This window comes from Anastrepha obliqua, chromosome 2 (genome assembly GCF_027943255.1).
Source record: "Anastrepha obliqua isolate idAnaObli1 chromosome 2, idAnaObli1_1.0, whole genome shotgun sequence".
NCBI lineage: Eukaryota > Metazoa > Arthropoda > Insecta > Diptera > Tephritidae > Anastrepha > Anastrepha obliqua.
Window position 1 is genome coordinate 22,106,908 of NC_072893.1, and position 21,484 is coordinate 22,128,391.

Below are 21,484 nucleotides of genomic sequence, written 5' to 3' on the forward strand. Positions count from 1 at the left end.
GCAGTTTAACATGTTTTGGTCTTCTTCCACTATTTGCAGGATCTTCTGGCAAAATTCCAAGCGAATCGGCAAATCTGCTGCATTCAGTTTGTTAACCATTTGAATTTTGTAGGGAAATAAGTCTAAATCTTTGTGCATTATTGTTTCCAAAGACTGTCGGCTGACACCAAGTTGAGCAGATAAGCTTCTTGTTGAAACCCTTGGATTGCTTTGTATAGCTGCAGCTACAGCAGCGATCGTTTCCTCCGTCCGAACTGGTGGGTTTCGATGATAAGGCCTTCTTGCGACTGTTCCTTGCTCAGCAAAATTATTCACCAGTCTCATTATGGTCCATCTGCTCGGGGGATCGCCGCCAAACATCCGCCTGTACTCTCTCTGTACCAAAACTACGGACTCCAGTGCGTGATAGCGGCGGACTATCCAAATTCTTGTTTGCGTGTCCCAGTTATCCATTTTAATAAATTTTAAAGATCAATCTGCAAATTAAAACAAAAATGGAACAGATAACTTAAAAAGAAAAAAAGTTATTAAATTTTTTTTTGGTAGCGCCTTTCATCAGCCACCCTGTATCATTACGCTATGGGAGGATGGCAACTGTTTTCCAAACGAGAATTTTTGTAATTCTGAAAGTAGCAGAGTCAGATAGCGGAAGCCAATAATCGGAATCAGTGCTACAGGAACCAGGAAATGGATAAGGGATTATGTGTGCAATTTACATAAAGAGCGGTGGTCCAGTCTAGAATGCTGTAGAGCTGCAAAGTGTCTTGTGACAAGCCCGAACAGAAAACTGTCGAACTTTCTTCGAAAACTTGGTAGAAAAGACGTTCGGTTCGTGGGCGGTATTATTACAGGACATAACCCATGTGAGTCTGCATATGACCACCATTGGAATCATTGAGAACCCGATTTGCATGTCTTGCTTAGAGGAGGCGGAAAGCAAGTGAGTGTCCCCCCTTTGCTAAAGCAAGGCTGCGAATTTTGGGTTTCGTTGTCAAGGGTACGAGTAAAATTCGTTTTCTCAAACTGGAGGATATTTTTAGATTTACCAAAGAATTTGGAAAATTATCACAGGTCTAGACTACCTCTATGCCACTATTCCACCCTACCCTTTTCCTTCTGTTACTTCTCTTCTTTCATTCTTGACTATTTACCCTTTCTCTTTCAAAAGCTTTAAAAAAAATTCATTGAGCTTTTTAGCCTGAGTGTTTTAGGAGTTACCAAATCGCTCTATGCTTCTTGGCTCGAATTTTTCAAATTTTAATTTCAAAGGATAATCCTTTACCGGAGTCGTATGCGTTTCCCCATCCTTACTTTTATGTATCACTTATGATATTTTCGATTGGGAAATGTTGTGGTAGATCCGTACCGAAAATGAATGGCAGGGGAACTAATGATTGAGTACAAGTACTTACCCAAAAAGGCCACATGCTGAGCTTGTGGCTGTGGCGCACATAAAAGCGAAACTTTAGTGACCACACCCAGCGTACCCTCGGAGCCAATGAAGAGATGTTTCAAATGGTAGCCAGTGTTGTCCTTTTTGAAGTCAGACATAAGATCGAGGACATCACCATTGGCTAGCACCTGACATAGCAGTCATTCCATATTAATGCCACTTTTTAATTTAACTCAAATACCCACCGCTTCAACACCCAAAACGCTGCCATGCAAATTACCATAACGCAACACGCGCAATCCCCCAGCATTTGTGGAGACATTGCCGCCAATGTGACAGCTTGACTTGGCGCCCAAATCCAGTGGCACCACCAAGCCCGCTTCCCTTGCCTTTAAGTCCAAATTCTCCAGTATACAACCGGCTTCACAAGACGCTATACCAGTGATTTCGTCTATATGCATAATCTTGTCGAGACGCGCCAAAGACAATACAATTTCATCACAAACCGGCACCGAACCACCTACTAGGCCAGTGTTGCCACCTTGCGGGCAAACAGCCAATTTCCGTTCGTTACAGTACTTCAGTATGGCAGAGACTTCCTGTGCGGAGCCGGGCCTTAACACAAGTTGACTGTCACCTGTATTTCAATGGAAATAATTTGAATAAGGCTGGGTATTTTTGTGCTACCAACAACAACGCACCGCGTACACTACGCAAAAAATCAACATTGTAGCCCTGTAAGTCCTCCTGGACCGCATGATTTTTCCCAACAATAGATTCGAAGAAGGTGACATCTTTGCCCTCTAAATTGGCGTAATTGCCACGCTTCACATTGTGTCGCACCTGCAAGGAATAAAAAGACAAGGAAGAGAATATAATTTTCTTAACAATCCTTTCAGCAACAACAACATACAATTGCATACGCACACAAACAAACATCAAGTACAGCGAAGAAGCAGGCAGCCACCCTTAATGAGTTTTTCTTTGCGTTGTTGTTTTACGCGAATGCGACTTTGTTTTCGGCTGCATGTGTGTGTTTGTGTGTTCGTGTGTGGTACCTATGGCGTAAACTAAGAAAAGGGGTGCTCGAATAGAAACTTGCGTGTCAAATAAAAACACAACAACAGCAACAAAAATATCGTGTCTAGAAGGCGGAGCTGGCCGTTGGCGGCTTTTGATTGTATTTGAAATTCTCTCTTAGCTTTTGTGTTGCATTGGGAAACAATTACGTGAGCAAAAGTGAATAATTACATAAATATAATTACGTGCATATGTATGTAAACGTATAATTATATAAATTATAAGAACATTCATGATAAAAATATTTAATTGTTTAATTTCAAAATACAGTACGCGCTCGCTTATAGAGACGCTCGATTTTATATACATACATCGTACCTTCTTTAACCATTACTTTATCCACTTCCGCAGAATAACCTAGACAAAAAAGTACTTGAAACTAAATGGAAATGGATAGCAGCAGAAATATAAAATTTAACACAAGAACGACGTACTTGCAAAAATAAGGATCAAACAAGATACAGAGAACTTAACTATGACATTAGACGCAAAATGCGCCACGCAAAAATTTAGTCGATGAACAAAGAAATTGAGAGACTACAAGGTGAAGTACAAAATAAAAAAAGACTGGCGTCATAAAAATCCTTTTGATGGTGCCATCTTTTTAATGAGTTAGTGCGTTGGAAGTTACATCCTTAGCTGACTTCCAGTGACAGCTTGGTGACATTTGGTTCAGTTGGAGCGAACTTATTGCGTCTAAAGTGTCAGTGTCTGTATGTTTGTGTTATCGGTACAAAAATGAGTTTAGAACAAAGAGCTGATATCAAATTTTGTTTTAAAATTGGTAAAACTTTTACCGAAACATTTGAATTGATGAAAAAAGTGTATGGCGATGATTGTCTATCTCGTGCCAGAGTTCATGAGAGGTTTACACGTTTCAGAGATGGTTGTGAGAACATAAATTACAATGAGCATACGGGCCACCCAAAATCAGTAATCACCGAAAACTCCATCGAAATTGTTCGTAAATTTAAATTGATGAAAAAAGTGTATGGCGATGATTGTCTATCTCGTGCCAGAGTTCATGAGAGGTTTACACGTTTCAGAGATGGTTGTGAGAACATAAATTACAATGAGCATACGGGCCACCCAAAATCAGTAATCACCGAAAACTCCATCGAAATTGTTCGTAAATTTATCAAAAATGAACCGAAATCATCGTTGAAATTCATGGAATCGGAGTTGAATATCTCAAAAACATCGATTTATCACATTTTAACTGATCATTTGGGCTTACGAAAGGTCTGTGCACGTTTCATTCCGCAAAAGTTAAGTGAGGACCAAAAATTGCTCAGAATTCAACATTCGAAAGACCTCAGTAAAGAGGCGAGAAAATGAGAATTTCCCTTACAACATTGTAACTGGTGATGAAACGTGGTGTTTCCAACATGAACCTGCAACTAAGCGTCAAAGTGCCGAATGGAGGGCCTAAGATGAGCCACCACCAAAAAAATCGCGTTTCGAGAAGTCAAAAATCAAGTCGATGCTCATTTTTTTTTACAATTCCAAGGGGATTGTCCACAAGGAGTTTGTGTCAATGGGCCAAACCGTCAATACAATTTTCTATTTTGGCGTTTTAAAGCGTTTGTTGCATCGCATTCGTCGAATTTGTGGAATTCGCCGTGAATACCGCGAAGGAGGAAACTGGCGCTTATTGCGTGGTAATGCCCCACCTCATCGATCCACTCTTGTGACTGATGTTTTGACTAGAAATCGAATTTTAACCATCAATCAATCACCGTATTCACCTGATATGTCTCCCTGTGACTTCTACCTATTCGGAAAACTGCATTTTACCATGAACGGAAAACATTTTGCGTCTATAGAGACTATCCAAAAGGCTGTACTGACATCCTGAAGGATATTCCGGTCAATGAACTGAAACACTCTTTAGAAAAGTTTTTAGATGGCGCAAAACAGTGTATCGAGGCCAGAGGGGACTATTTTCAATAAATAAACTCGAAACTCCTTACAAAAAGCTTAAAGAAACTGCCGCAAAACTGTGCCAAATATTTTATTGAATAACCATAATGAGGTCGTGCTAGACCCTTGCAAAAAGAAAACAGTCTGGCAATAATAAATTCATTCCTTTTTCTCCGACGTCACTAGATCTGCGCATCAGGCAATACCTACTGAAAACTTAACGGGACCAACTATAACAAAAGTTAAAATTAAAAATGCCTTCAAAACCTCCCATGATAATAAAGCAACAGGTTCAGATGAACTTCCTTCTGACATTTTGACATTTCTCACATGCTAGCTGTCTGTGCGCAGTCATCAACAGTGGCGGCGCTAGGCGTCGGCGACGTCGGCCACCGCCGACGACCTCGCGCCTGAGGGGGCCTCGCAGATAAACGAGTTACCTATTTATTTTCGTTTCGTCAATCATCCTGGCTTCGCCCTAATGAGCGATTTCACACACACTGCCCGACACGATATCTATATTGGGTGAAAATGTTTGTAAGTAATGTGTGTGGCATTTATCCTTTATTTATTGATTGAATTCATGGGTGTAGGTAAACCTATGAATGCAATAAATAAATCAGTTATACGTGCAAAAAATCTTAGTTTAGCATATATACAAACATAATGTGTGTGTGTCCTCTTCATTATGAGCGTCCAATACCAATATCGAGCGCTCGATTTCGCGCACGGCGCCGAGACTCTGGACGGGGAATCCCCGTGTTGTTTAGTTGTTGTTGTTTATCTACATACACTCAGAAAAAATTTCCTCCCTAAAATAAAGAAAACCATTCTTTATTTTGAACTCTTCCAAATTCATTAAATTTTATCGCTTTTGAGTATTTTTTCTTTTAAATGACTATAAATGTGTTTGAAACATAAACCCGTAGTCCTCATTTTGATGTTACATTCTTCTTTGTTATTTTTTACTTTACTTAATATACAATTATCTTATCGAATGCTCATTGCTTTTACGAACATACGTAGTTGATTGTTTTTTTTCTACGTGATTATATATTTTGTCGTGCAATGGATGAATTAATAGAAATTTTAATTGAGTTGGAAGGCGAACCGTTTTTGAACGTGTTTATTGGTAAGTTTATGGATATTTTGTTTTGCTCATTTTAGTTATTTCTAATCATTTCAATTATAGAAAGCGGTCTAACTAAGGAATCATTGAAGCGCCTAAAGCCAAGCCATTTGGATACATTGATCGACACATCGCAGTTTGGACCAAGGGTAATTTTTGAGCATAATCTGCTCAATTGGCAAGCGCAACAGGTATTTTGTTATTTTGTGCATATACACACATGCAGATATGCATGCAAAAATTCATAATCTTCGTTTTACTTCACTAGGGAATAAAAACACAAGCCATTCCCACTGAGGCATGCGCTTTATTGGCAAATGAATATCAATGAATACCAATTCATGTGTATATTGTTAACAATGAAAAGCTCTTACGGCCAAAAAAGTTTTTTTAATGAATTTTTCCAGTTTGTGTTTCAAAAATAAAAAACTAAAACCAAATTTTTTGCATTTTTATTCAATATTTAAAACATTTCATAATCTGAAAATTCAGGTAGATTTTTTAAAATTGAGAAAAAAGCTATTTTTCTTTTAGTAAATTTTTACTAGAAACAAAATAACAGTTTCCCTAATTCCAGCAAATTTTACTCTGAAATGAGTAATATTTTTATTTTCTTTTAGCAAAATATTATCTATTTCAAACATAAAATTTATTACAAATATAAAAACAAATTCCTTAAATCGGGAAAGTTTTTCTCGAAAGCATGTAAACATTTTTTCTTCATTTTGAGAAAAAATCAGATACTGAAAAGAGGATGCCTTTTCATAGGCGCCAAATCATTCCCATATTTCCTCATTTCAATAGTCGTTTTAACTTGAACCGAAGAAGTTTTTTTTTTGAGTGTATATTTCATTTGTCTGTGAGAGTAAATTTCTTCATACGGCAACTTGCAGACTCGTAAGCGCAAAGTTTCTTTTTATTGTATTGTAAAGTCATCACCCCGACGTTTTAGTGCACAGTTCTAGTGGATAAAAGTTTTACGTTATTTGTTATTAATTTCATACCTAATGTTAAGGTAAGTCAACATCAACTTTTTAACGACTTTAACGATAGTATATTACAACCCAAGGCCAGAAAGTTGGATTTCCTGGCGGGTGTGAAATGGTAGCCGAGACGAAGCCGAGCCGGCCACGAAAGTCTTGTAATCCGCTAGAGCGCGCTGCGGCTCGAGCAGGCCTCAAAAGTCGCTCTTCCTGTAGTCAAATGCGGCCAGAAAGACCGTACTTTCGGCAGAGTGATCAAGAAAAATTATTTCGTCAAAATCAATAGTTACCTATATCTTTTATAAGTCGTAAATACTCGTAATATTAATAAAGAAATATAATCAATTTTATATTTACCTAGATAAGTAAAGTACCTACCTACTTATTTTTAAACCTGGGCTAGTGTTTTTTCTCGAAATAATAGAAATATTTCGCCTCCCGACCAATGCCTTCGAGTACAGGGTTGGCCATATTAAACTGACCCATTGAGTAACCCTATAACTTTTTACTGTAATTTGAAATCTAAGGTTTACGTCAACAAGCCAAAGACACTAGGCGCACTTAAGGCCAATATCCGACGGGAAATAGCCGCCATATCGGCCGAGACGCTGGCCAAAACTATGGAAAACGCCGAAAAACGGGCACATTACGCTATACGAGCTAAGGGCGACCACTTGCGCGATATCATATTCAAAAAGTGATGTAAACGAATCTCCTTGAACTAAATTAAATGTTTTTCACAATGAAACACAAAAAAATGTTTCTTTTTCCATATTTTTTTAATAATCACATGGGTCAGTTTAATATGGCCAACCCTGTATATTTTGTATGCGTCAAAATTCGTAACAATTATTTTCACAGAGTTCTTTTTTCATACATACCTACATCTCATGAGGTGTTCCTACAATAAGTACAAAATCATATAAATGAATAGGTACCTAGAACGAATTATTTCATTTCTCCATAGAAAGACCTTGCTTATAAAAAGTTGCTTCTGCATTACGTATTCAACAAAATAAGTAGGTTGGTACTACTTACCTTTACCTTCTTAATAGTGACTATAAAATAAAAATATTCGATCTGTGGCATGTACGTACATACATATACAGGATGGTCATGGATAAAGTGCAAATACCATTGAGACTATCGGCCCGCGACAGATCAAGGTGGCGCTCTTAGGGGAGGCCTATATCCAGCAGTAGATGCCTACCGGTTGAGATGATGATGATGATGATACAAAATTGGCAGCTGACTCGTAAATTTTGTATAGTCGTTTTTTTTTCATTTCCGACAAAAAGTTTGACAAAAAATGTTCCGGGTATGTATCGTAATCTATGGTTTTCGTATTTTCACTTTATCCAGGGCCTCCCACTGTAATAATCATCAACCAACTCTTATAATCTGTATCCTGTAACATTGCGTTCTTATCAAACTTAACTAAAAAATATTTAAGGGGGGGGGTAACGTTAATTCATGGAAAAAAAGGCACATTTTTATGATTTTTTTTTGATGACACAGTTAAAATTTATTCGTCAAATCTTTTACTACATAAAACTATAGCATTTGAAGTATATTTTGTGAAATTTTCATCCAAAAATATTTAAAAATACGGCAATGGCAGAAATTATTCGGACGCATCTCAAAAAAAAGTAGTTTTGCGGTGCCCCTCATAACTCGGTGTTAAATCATCTGAAATCAAAAAACCAAAGTTATTTCGTTAGATAATCGTTTTCTCCGGGTAACGCCGAGAGGGTTTTTTGAAATTAAAAATTTTTCGATTTTTGGGAACACGTTAAAGTCAAAAACACGATTTTCGCGTAAAAAATCGGTGAATTAGTTACCGTAAAAACAAAAGTATCAACAAATTCGAAAAAAAAACTCTTCGGCGTTACCTTGTAAAACATCTACAGAAAAAGTGTTCAAAATTTCAAAAGGATCGGTGCAGTAGTTTCAAAGTTATGAGGGGCACCGACTTTGAAAACGTAAGTTGTGGGAACAACGCTTTAAAGTACAAATGGCGCGCGGTTGAGCCAGGTAGGTAGCAACACTTACATGGCTGTATCTTTGTAAGTTTTGCTCCGATTCATCTAAAATTTTCACAGAATATTCTTGAAAGGTTCTTCATTTAAAAAACCAAATAAAAAAGAAATGCACAAAAAAAAAATTTAAAAACGTTACCCCCCCCTTAAGGTTATCATGTCTGGAGGGGCTTCTAGAGACAGAGACGTAGGGAGAAAAGTAAACTATGGCAATCGGTTCAAGTCAACTTGCAAGTCGCTATTGATGCTTTACGTTCGTTTTGTAGCTAGATTAAAGAATTCCGAAATACAGGATTTGAAAAAAACGTAACAGAAGCTAGATTATTTGTGGAGAAAAGTACTTATGAAATTCAGTCTCAATTTAATGAAAAAAGAATAGCCAGGAATAAACGAATCCTTAGTTACGAGCATACTGATGAACCAGTTGAATCTCCTGAAATGCAGTTCAGAGTTATTTATTTTAACACAATGGTATAATATGCTATAATAGTCGATACCGAATGTCGATTTACAGCGCTCAATGAATATTTTGAACAATTTGGTTTTATTTATGATATCAATTATTTGAAATCTATGCCAAAAGAGGATCTTCTCAAACATTTTACCGATTTAGGTACAAGACTTCGGGAAGGCGAAAACAGTAATATACAGCCTTTCGAACTAATGAAGAACTTCAGCTTTTAAAAACTAATTCACTAGACTCTATCAACGACGCGAAACAACTCATCCAATACTTTTTAGAAAATATAATAATTTAGAAGAAATAGTATATATCCAAATGTTTATATAATATTACAATTAGAATCATGCTCACAGTTCCGGTCAGCACAGCTTCCGCTGAGAGAAGCTTCTCAAAGTTGAAATTGATAAAAACCTATTTGAGAAGCACAATGAGCCAAGACAGACTATCCGCGTTATCAGTTCTGTCAATCGAAGCTGAAATAGCGGCTAAAAGACGAAAGGTTCGACTATTTTAATTTTTGTGTGTAATTATTTTTTGTCATCATTTTATTAACAATAAAACTCGTTAAACTCATAAATTATTTTATAATTTGGCTCACTTAATTTTACGGTTTTTTTCACTGCGAAGTAAAGAGGCCTCGCGAAGTTGATGTCGCCGACGTACACATTTGGTCTAGCGCCGCCACTGGTCATCAACCTTATGAGTCCATACCTCACAATCATACGTTAGGATTGGTCTTGTACATAGTTAACTTTGTAGCTTCAGACAAAAGTCGGGACTTGAACAAGTTAAGGTGGGCGTAATACGCTTTGTTGGCGGCGTTGATGCGATCCCTGACTGCTACATGCGAACATAACTCCTAGATACTTAAAATGCTGCACTGTTTCAAATGTATAGGCTCCCGCATGGAAATTTTGCATCTGTGCAGGCCGCCTCGATTTCATCAGAAATTCAGTTTTGCCCTCGTTTACAAAAAGGCCAATACGGTTCGCAATTTTGTTAATTTTTAGGAAAATTTCTTTTAAATCATTCCTATTTCTTGAGAGAATAGCGATGCCATTTGCGTAAGCACATATTTGGGTTGTTTTAGTTATCAAGGTATCTCCTTTGTTCACTTTCCTTACGACAAAGTGCAGCATCAAATTGAATATGACTGTCGATAAGGCATCACCTTATTTTACACCTGGTTCAATAGAGAACGACTCTGTGAGCTTCCCTTGAATGATCACTTTTGCTTGCGTGTTTGTGAGCGTTGCGCTAACGAGCCTTATTAGTTTGGCAGGCATTCCAAGAATAAGCAGTATTTGCTGGATCCTATCTCTTTTAACACTGTCGAAGGCTTGTTTGAAATCAACGAGCAGGCAGTGAATAGCTAACGTGTATTTATAATGTTTTTCAAACATTTTACTAAGAACAAAACATTGGTCGATTGTAGACTTGCTTAGACCAAAACCTCATTGGTAATCTTCAATTAATCTTTCGGCATATTCGTTGACAGAATAAATATCTATACTGATATAAGTTTAGCAATAAATGATATGCCCATAGAAAGATTGCAAAATTTCAATTGCTAGAGTGTTGGATTAACGAAAATTGAGATCTTTCAAAAAACAAAAAAAAAACCTTGTGCAATAGATTGCATAAGGCTCGTTTTTTTACATTAAAAAAATGTACATGAAATGCACTGTGAACAATTTTTTTGTTCGTGGGGTTCTAAATAGTGAAGAAGGAGAGTCTCTTTTCTGTGAATTTCATCCTTATTTCTCTTGCTATCATTTTTAAGTCGTTTGCTTTCCAATAATTTGTAATGAAAATAGTAGAAAAGAGCGTATAAAATGGGTACAAATGAAATCAAATTGTCTGTTATGCAGATGATGCTGTGATTTTAGCAGATACGGAAGATAATGCGCGAAGACTATTATATATTTTCGAGCAATCGGCAGCGAAGTTTCAAATGCAAATCTCCGACACCAAGACAAAAATCATAACCGTGTTGAAACAACCGTTGAGGTTGGGCGGGTCCGAGCAAATCATAGAGCAAGTCATGAGTTTTCAGTACTTGGGATTGACGATAATATCGCACAGGGATTTGGTGTAGGAGTTCAAAGCGCAAGCAACAAGAGCAGCACGAATTTCCGGGTACGTGAGAGATATAGTGTGGAGAAATAAGAACATGAGTGTTAGGAGTAAAACACGTATATACAAAGCATGTGTCCGTCCTATCATGATATACGAGGTGTCTTCAAATAGTATTGGGAATTTTGAATTTTCGCAGGTTATGTACGAAAAATAAAATCACTGTGCATATTTTTGGAAGACGTGCACTGTGAATTATGAGTACCGTTATTCTTAGAATAGGCGATGAACATTGAAATTAGAAAAACACGTTGATATTTGATGGTTGATTCCTGAAAAAATTCACATTGTTTCTCTGATTGTGTTTCTTGGCTGGCCACAAAATTAGAAACGGGCAGTTTTTTCTTAAATTTTCTATATTTATCTTGGAGTTAGTGTTAAAGTAAGTATACTGAAAAAATCCCTAGATTAGCTTTTCTAATTTTAGTTCATCTCAATTGTTAGAATGGGTAAGAAAAAGTCATGCTCCCCGAAATTGAGGGAGCTAATTGTACGGTGTTACAAAAAAAGAGGTTGTCTGTAAAGTCGGTTTACTGACAATAGTTTAACGTGATAACGTCATAAGAAAATACTGATTGAATGGTTGCATTTTTCAGAAGAAAATTTTAATTTTATTTGTTTGATAGATATTTTGTATGGATATAGAGAATGAGTTAACATTAACATAACATAACATAACATAACATAACATAACATAACAAAACATAACATAACATAACATAACATAACATAACATAACATAACATAACATAACATAACATAACATAACATAACATAACATAGCATAACATAACATAACATAACATAACATAACATATCATAACATATCATAACATAACATAACATGCTGTTCAAGCAAGGTAACGACGCATGAGCAAGATAACTACGCATTTTTTGGTGCGTGCAGCCGGCTACATAGAATTATAAGACGTTATCACGTCAAAAAATAATAATAACATTAAAACAACAGGTATTATTAACAAACTTGGTTTTATTTTAAATTCTTCAAGTGAATCAAATTAATAATAATCAATAAGAAGGCATATGCAAATACAAATACGTGAATTTATATATATACATATGCGCATATACATACACATATACGCTCACTTAAGTAGGAGAGAGCAAGATGTCGAACGTTGCCGTTTGTTTGCTTTGTCGTTCGCTCCGCGCTTTCGCTTGCAGTTCATTCAAGGTAACAGCAATGAGCAAGGTAACGACACATGAGCAAGGTAACGGCAATGAGAAAGGTAACACTAATGAGCAAGGTAACGACACATTTTTTCGTGCGCGCAGCCTGTTAAATCGAATTATAAGACGTTATCACGTCAAAAGGAAAAAATTTCAACGTCGGCTATCGCACAAAGGTTTGGCTGTTCCAAAAAAATGTTATTCGGAGCAATTCATTTGTACAAAAAAAACGAGGAACTTTGAAACCCCAGCCAGGAAGCCTAGACCTCGAAAAACAACTCCAGCGGATGATAGGCATATTTGTAGCACCAGCAAGAGCAACCCTTTTATGTCTTCGCATGATATAAAAGCCGAAGTTGCAGAGCAATTAAACGTAGAAGTCTCCGTTCGGACGATAAGAAGGCGCTTACAAGAGGCGGGACTACGTGGGTGCATCGCACAAACGCATCGCAAAAAACAGCATGTGTCAAAAAAAAATATTATGAAGCGGTTACGATTTGCTAAGGAAATGCTCAAAAAAGATTGAAGATTCTGGAATAGAGTTCACTGGAGTGACGAATCGAAATTCAATTTATTCCAATCTGATGGAAAAACATATGTGAGGCGTCCTCCAGGCAAAGCGTTGGACCCCAGGTATACTGTGAAAACAGTGAAACACGGTGGCGGATCTATTATGGTCTGGGGAGCATTTTCTTGGCGTGGCGTGGGCCCAATTGTGCGCATTGACGGAATCATGGACCAACATCAATAGAAAAGCATTCTGGAAAATGTAATGGAACCATATTCCTTTGAGAACATGCCGGTTCACTACATTTTCCAGCATTACAATGATCCAAAGCACACTTCACGGTTAGTAAAGCGTTGGCTGTTGGATCAAAATATTGATGTTTTGGACTGGCCACCGCAAACTCCTGATCTCAACCCAATTGAGAACTTATGGGCAATTGTGAAACGAGATCTCAAGGACAAAAGTCCGAGAAATAATAATTAATTGTTTCAATTGGTGCAGCGAAGCTGGGAGAGCATATCTGTTGAAAGATGTTAAAATTTAATACAAAATGTTATAAAAAATAAGGGTTATCCCACAAAATATTAAAATTTAATACAAAATGTTATAAAAAATAAGGGTTATCCCACAAAATATTAAAATTATGCTAATTTTGTTGAACTTTTTGAAGATATTTTTAAGTTTTCCTTGTCGTTTCTAATTATTTGACCAAGATGAATTTGTGTTTAGTATTAAGTTTATTTTTTTTTTTTAGGATTGTAGTAATGGTGAACATTTTTTATGTTAAACTGAAAGACTACTTGTTTTTGTATTATTTCTAATAAAAAAAAAAAATGATGTGGCCAAATAAATTTTAAAATTGTATTAGTAAAATCAAATGCTGTTATATCGTTTCTAATTATAAGGCCACCACTGTATATTCGAATTTCGATTTTTTTGTGCCGATATGTTGGTACTCATGTCTCTCACTCATGCCGACGAGTTCGGCCATTTTGAATGTTCAGTTAATTGTTGGCAGCTGCTTTGCTTGCTCGTCTTCGATTTTTACCTATTCAAAAAGATGGACCAAAGACCCTGTATCAAAGTTTGTGTGAAAAACGAAATTAAGTGCCCGGATGCATCCTGAATGTTGACTGTATCATACGGAGAAGCTACTTTGGTCCTAAGCAACGTTTGTCGGTGGTACAAAATGTTCTCAGAAGGCCGAGAAGATGTGAACGACGAAAAGCGTGCCGGACGTCCGAGCACTTCAACAACAGACGTAAAAATTGATGACCTGAAGAAAATGGTATTGGCCAATCGTCGAAACACCGTTAGAGAAGTTGCTGAGGACTTAGACATATCGACGCTAAATACCTAGGACTAGTACTAGATAGGAAGCTAAATTGGGGACTCACAGTCGCAGACAGAGTACGCAAAGCTACGACGGCGCTATACTCCTGTGGAAGGCTCGTTGGGAAAAAATGGGGTTTGAAGCCCAGTATGATACATTGGCTGTACACAGCAGTAATTAGGCCAATTCTCTACTACGGTATTGCAATATGGTGGAACGCCCTGGAGAAAGGCGTGAACATCAAAAGGGTTGACAGGGTCCAAAGACTTGCATCTGTTCTTATCACCGGTGCAATGTCAACCACACCGTCGAAAGCACTAAATGTGATACTAAACTTCCTTCCGGTAGACCTGCAGGCAAAGTACATGGCGCGCAGCGCAGCAATAAGGCTGAGCACTTTAAGTAAGTGGTCAAACACAAATTATGGCCACGGCAAAATCCTGGATGGCACGTTGGGACTTCCCAGACAGGTGGACTACACAATTCCGCCTACACTTGCCACTACAACGTTCGTGACCCTCCTACCCACGAGGGAAGAGTGGGAGCGTGACGTGGTAAGACAGGGCGAGTCCATCCATGTATACACAGATGGCTCAAAGCTCGATGGCAGGGTGGGCGGGGGTGTGTATTCCGAGCATCTGGGGATTTCCTTCAGTTTTCGGCTCCCCAACTACTGTAGTGTCTTTCAGGCTGAACTGATGGCAATAATGAAAGCCGTGACACTGGTACAGTGTGATGCGATATCTGGTGATGATATCCACATTTTCACTGATAGCCAGGCGGCGATAAAATCCCTCACTAAACAGTCGACAACCTCTAAGGTAGCCATGAAATGCCGCACATCTCTTAACGAGATGGCTGAGTCATTTCACCTAACGATAGCATGGGTTCCTGGCCATTGCGACATAGAGGGGAATTGCAGAGCTGATGAACTCGCGAAAATCGGCACCAAACTGACTGATGAGCACATAGACACTGATATAGGTATACCCTTGCAAACATGTAGACTACATATCCACGAGGAAATTGTAAGAATAGCGAATGGAAGATGGCGAAACGAAGCCACTTGCAAAATAGCCCGACAGATGTGGCCGACTCTCAATGCTAAACGCACAGAACTTCTACTAAGGGGAGACAAACATAGTCTCAACATACTGACTTCAGTCATAACGAGGCACTGCCTAATTGGTAGGCACGCCCAGAGAATGGGTGTGCAAAACATGACTTCTGCAGAAGTTGTCTAGACGAGGAAGAGGAAGAGACGATTCCGCACCTTCTGTGCCATTGTCCTGCTCTATCCAGACGTAGACTCGCCAATTTGGGCAAACATTTCTTTAATGAACTAGAAGATCTCGGCTCTGTCGAAATTAAGGATCTAGCAAAATTTTTGAATAGTACACTGTGGTTTCAGGAGGGATAAGGGCTAGTTTCCCCATGCGGCATCACAATGGGCTACGAGCCTGAGTGTGTTCACAATGGACAACCGCTTCAACCTAACCTAACCTAGACATATCGCTTGGCTCGTGCCATTCGATTTTTTCAATGATTTGCGCATGAGACGGGTCGCCGCAAACTTCGTACCAAAACTGCTCAATTTCGACCAAAAGCAGCATCGCATGAACATTGCTAATGAGATGTTGGACTCTGTCCGCGACGCCCCAAATTTGCTCTAGAGGGTCATAACTGGTGACGATCGTGGGTTTATGGTTATGACGTGAAAACCATGGCTCAATCATCTCAATGGAAGCTGCCGCACGAACCAAGATTGAAAAAAGCGCGCCATGTTCGGTCGAATGTAAAAGTTTTGCTTGCCGTTCTCTCCGATTGCAGGGGCGTTGTGCATCACGCGTCGAGTTCTTGCCACAGGGTAAAACGGTTACAAGTTATGCGCAATTTGCGTGAAGCAATCCGCCAGAAACGCCCAGATTTGGGGGACATCAGAATTCGTTTTAGAGGTATGGTTCCTTCGGTAAAGTTTCTTATTTTGATCCCTAGAATATGATTTTCACAAAGCAATGGGCGATTTTTTTGCCTCCCCACAAATCGACCCGGCCTAGTGTACAGTGTTTTCCTCCTACTACAAATTGAAAACAAAGCGAAATGCGGAAATTTTACTCAATCTTATCTAACTTATTTTTTTTTATACTTACTTTTCAGTTTTTTACACAAAATGTTAAATAATACATTTTTTATAATAATTTGTAATTCGCACCCCTATTTTTTTTAACACAGCTGTACCTGTGCTCTTCGCACATTAAAAGAACAGTTTTTTTAAGTAAATGCAAAAAATACGCCTTACAGTATTTTTACAGGAAATCACTTTATTAATTTTTTTTTTTGAGATTTACCGTTAGTAAGTTTTTATAGAATTGGTAATTAAAAGAAACAATTTTCATAAATAGCGATTTTGGCCGCAAAAAGATAAAAAAAGTGTCGAAAATCAGCGCGATTTTTGAGCGACTTCAAACTTTCACTTTTTTATTATTACCCAAAGGTTTTTAATACTCTGATTAAAAATGGGAAAATTTTGCTGAAAAGTTTTAGAATATTTTTAAAAATTTTTTGAGAATTTTTTACACATTTTGGCATTTAATTTTGCAAGATCTTAAAAAATTAACGAACAAAATTTCGCATGAAAAATATTGCGAATATTGGAAAAACGTAAAGTGGCTTAATTATGTGAGTTCAAGTGTATGTAGGGACCGCAAATAAAATTTATTTTACAAAAAATCGTACAAGGTGGCGTAAAATTAATCATCTGATTTGCAAATAATGATTTTTTTTATTTCAGCTACAAAAAATCGTACGTAACGACGTAAATCGTACGTAACGACGTAAATCGTACGTAATGTTAACTCTATCGCACTTGTACAAGGTGGCACAAAATTAATCATCTGATTTGGAAATAATAAATTTTTTTATTTCAACTACAAAAAATCGTACATAACGAGAAACTCTATCGCACTTGTACAGGGGGGCGCAAAATTAATCATCCGATTTGCAAATAATGATTTTTTTTATTTCAACTACATTAAATCGTGCTTTATAGAGTAACTCTACGCGCACTTGTACAAGGTGGCGCAAAATTAATCATCCGATTTGCAAATAATGCATTTTTTTTATTTTAACTACAAAAAATCATGCTTTATAGAGAAACTCTACGCGCACTTGTACAAGGTGGCGCAAAATTAATCATCCGATTTGTAAATAATGATTTTTTTATTTCAGCTACAAAAAATCGTACGTAACGACGTAACGTAAACCCTATCGCACTTGTACAAGGTGGCACAAAATTAATCATCTGATTTGGAAATAATAAATTTTTTTATTTCAACTACAAAAAATCGTACATAACGAGAAACTCTATCGCACTTGTACATGGGGGCGCAAAATTAATCATCCGATTTGCAAATAATGATTTTTTTTATTTCAACTACATTAAATCGTGCTTTATAGAGTAACTCTACGCGCACTTGTACAAGGTGGCGCAAAATTAATCATCCGATTTGCAAATAATGCATTTTTCTTATTTTAACTACAAAAAATCATGCTTTATAGAGAAACTCTACGCGCACTTGTACAAGGTGGCGCAAAATTTATCATCCGATTTGCAAATAATAATTTTTTTTATTTCAACTACAAAAAATTGTACTTGGCGAGAAATTTTACGTAGACCTGTACAAGGTGACGCAAAATTAATCATCCATTCAATTGTTTTTCAATAATTTTTTTTACTAAATAAAAAAGTGATTTTGGGTGATAGAAATCTTTATTTTGACCTTTACGCGCTCCATTGCGTGTCTGTTTGTATACTGCAGCTGTCTGGTTGAAAGCGTCAAATTTGATTCTCGTACGACGCGATTTGCAAAAATTATATGTAAATTTTCCGATAGGGTGATTAATTTTGCGCTATCTTGTATATTATTATCAAGTGCATTATTGTATAGTCCTCTGCAAAAGTTTAAGACCAATGTAATTTACACAAACTTAATCAATTTTAGAAAATAATACAAAGTTGTTAAACTTTCTTATAGAAACGGCAGTTATTTGAAAAAAATCTCTGTTCCTTAGCACAGTTAGAAACATAAAAAAATTCATAAGCTATGGATGTGGCACCTCATCAAAAGCTGTAGATAAGAGCCAAGTTAGTAAAGACGATTCGAGAAAAAAAAACTGGCAATTAATTATTAAAAAAAAAAAATAAAATTTTGGATAAAAAATAATCCTTCAATTAGGCGCGAGTTTTTATGTTTTTCAAAAGCTGTATAAATTTTATTGAAATCTACAAGTGGTTTTTTAAGTTACAGTGATAACCAGTTCAAAAAACATAGTTTTGAGAAAAACGCCTTTAAAGTTTTGCTATCTGCTCCGGAGCGCCCGAGCGCCCTTTGTTAGTTGTTGAATAACTCGAAAAGTATTGGTCGCTTAGAATTTTCACACACTATATTTTTAAGATTCTATTTTTATACTTTAATAAAAGTCAAAAACAAAAAAAATCCAATTTTTTCCAAAATTGTGAGTACCCCTAACCCCTTAAGCTTTTCTATAAATCAACGCAAATCTGGGCGTTTGCAGATAAAGTCGCGATTCTGCCTGTAAACGAAAATGAGCTAAAAATCGCTTTCTTCTCTTTCAATAAGCCAGAGATTATAACTGGGCTACAAATTTACTCAGTTTCTATACAAAATTATTCAGTACCAAATTCTGGCGAATTGTCAGCTTTCGCTCTCAAAGCGAAAAATTAAAAACAAATATTGGAAATAGTACACGAATACGAATGTTAATTTATTTATATGAGAATTCACAATAAAGATTTACTAAATTTATTAATTTTATAATTAAATTAAAATAAATATTTTAATATTAAATTTATTAATTTGTATTAGTAAAAGGCTATTCGAATTTTCTATACGCACCTGTGTTAATTCCGGAATGCCAGAAGCTTTAGCTTTGTACGTTCTAAAACACGATTTCGCAACATTTGCACGCAGCTTAAGAAGTCCATTTAACGACATTTTCTAAAAAGCAGAAGTCAAATTTAATCTATTAGCATACATACATACATACATGTGTTTACATTTAAAATGGCCATTTTTTATATTCTAAACAATAAAAAAAGGCGGGACTAAGCATTTATGCCATCATGCAAAAATAAGAAAAGAATACAGAAAAAAGTACAGCGAATTACAATCTCTTCTAAATGACGAGAAAGAGTGTTAAGAGTGCTGTGGAATGTAGTTCAACTCTTACACAGTTCTCTGTCCACAGCAAATCAAAACAACAACAGCGAAAGAAATGTCAAAAACAAAGTCCATTACAAGATCCACACAAACCACAGCCAACTTTGCGCAGTTTTGTATTGGACGTCGTTTGTTGACATTTCGTTTTATCTTTTTACACTTCTTCGCCTAATTGTAATTTCATTAACTATTTCCTTTTTTTGTTTGTAAAAAAGTGCTATTCAAGCAGAAATGCAAATTTCAAACTGCTAACTTTTTCAAAATACATTCATGTGAACGGTAGCGTGCAGTTAGAAAATATTTGTGAGGTGCAACTAGAATTCAACGAAATGCAGTGATATTCTGGTGTAAATTGTATTTGTATTCGGCAAGGGACGCGCTGTCGTGTGTGTGATTTCGAGTACATTTTTCATTCAATCGCATAGAAGGCGAGTTTGGCTCGAATTTTAAGGCTTTGTGTGCTAGAAAACAACAAATCTCGGACATTTTGTATGCAACTTAGTTTTATTCATACAAATTTTTGTGTGCGCTGTATTTAAAAAAAAAAAACACTAAATGACAGTAAACGTTTGCAGCGTACTTTGTTATGTGGTAAGTAAACTTTGTGTCTCTTAATTTATGTCGGGTGTCTGGCCAAGTGGCAGACTATCAAATTTTGTGGCAGGTAAACAAGCAACAGTTGTGGACTTTCGTGTGGTATGGTGGTGATGGTGGTTGCTGCATCAAATATGTATCATAAGACATTGTGTAAACTTAATTAGACTTGTACGACAATTACTTCACTTGCGTGTGATAAGCAACTACGAAAACAAAAAAAAAACATTTCTTAAAAAGAATTGCATTTCGGTTTGTGTGGTGAAGTGAAATATTGAGGAGGAGTGAAATGGTTGGAGGACTGAAATGTTTGAAGGAGTGTAATGATGCAGACGAGTTCATATTTATGCATATCTCCAGTATGGAAATTTATGATGCATTCGTTAAAATACTAAACAGCTTGCCAAGGGCGGGCAGCACTTGTTTATTGATGCTGGTGCTTCGGTTATAACGGTTCACTTTGCGAATTTACCGACGCTAAATCGAAGCACAAAAATGCTAGATTGCCGTCGGCTTGTAAAGTTTAGAATATTCGGAGTTGAATTCTATTGCTTTTATATTATTTTATATTGCGCTTTATTTTTCTTGTAACAACATAAAACATTCCCATAACCTTTTGGAAAATCCTACTAGAATGACGATATCGTAGACCCGGTAATGGTGTTAGTGTGCGTGCGCGTGGAATTTAATGTATTAATCTTTGCACCGTACAAAATTTGGTCTATTCATGAAGCAAATAATTTGTAACAATAACAATTTTCGTGTTCATGTCTCCAAAAAAACTTGCAAAGTAGGAGAAAGTGAGAGAGCGAAATGAGATTTCATTTTGAGGGGAAGTTGTAAGTTTTTACTGGACAAATTTTTAATTGTAAGAATTTGCAAGTGAGAAAAACCGCGATTGCAAAGTAAAAATAAGCGCGAATTATAATTTGCGAATTGATGTGATTGCCACAATGGAATGCCCTTCATCTGGCAGCGATGAAGAAATAGAACAAATTATGGTGGACAAAATGAAATCATGTGAGACCGAAGCTCGTTATTTTGTATTTTATTTGCTTTTTTTTAATGTAATACGGGGTAACTCAACTGAAAAAATTTTTAATTTTTGTGAGTGTTCCCCACCAACAATTAAATCAGCTGTTCGTAAGACTTGAAAATTGTTACTGCTTTTACGTTAATGTACTTTTTTAATATTTCTCTCTTTGAAAGCGAATTATCGGAAATTAAAATAGTGGATAATATTTACATGAACAGACCTATGTATTGTATAGATCTTCGTTTTTTTATTTTTTGTATAAAAATGCTTTTGATTTTTAGGGAAAATACCCATGTGTTCTCCCGACTTTTTTAAAAAAAGGGGTATAAGGGGGGGTAGAGGGGGTATTCTACTATCCAAAAGTGAAAACTTCACTTGCCGGAGCCTTATAGTTTTTAAGTTATTTGAGTTTAAAAATTGTAAAATTGACCAAGAA

The 21,484-nt window shown here is 36.6% G+C and overlaps 1 protein-coding gene across 1 annotated transcript in view; it reads right to left on the reverse strand.

The window, feature by feature from the left end:
• Nucleotides 1–21,484, reverse strand: part of LOC129239351 (D-2-hydroxyglutarate dehydrogenase, mitochondrial) — a 38,472-nt gene that overhangs the window by 9,904 nt on the left and 7,084 nt on the right. Inside the window, exons 2-5 of the mRNA XM_054874798.1 lie at nucleotides 19,095–19,196; nucleotides 2,095–2,236; nucleotides 1,639–2,030; nucleotides 1,413–1,581 (exon numbers count right to left, since the gene is read on the reverse strand). Coding sequence (XP_054730773.1) covers nucleotides 1,413–1,581; nucleotides 1,639–2,030; nucleotides 2,095–2,236; nucleotides 19,095–19,193 — 802 coding nt within the window. The 5' untranslated portion in view covers nucleotides 19,194–19,196. The remainder of the gene's footprint in view (nucleotides 1–1,412; nucleotides 1,582–1,638; nucleotides 2,031–2,094; nucleotides 2,237–19,094; nucleotides 19,197–21,484) is intronic.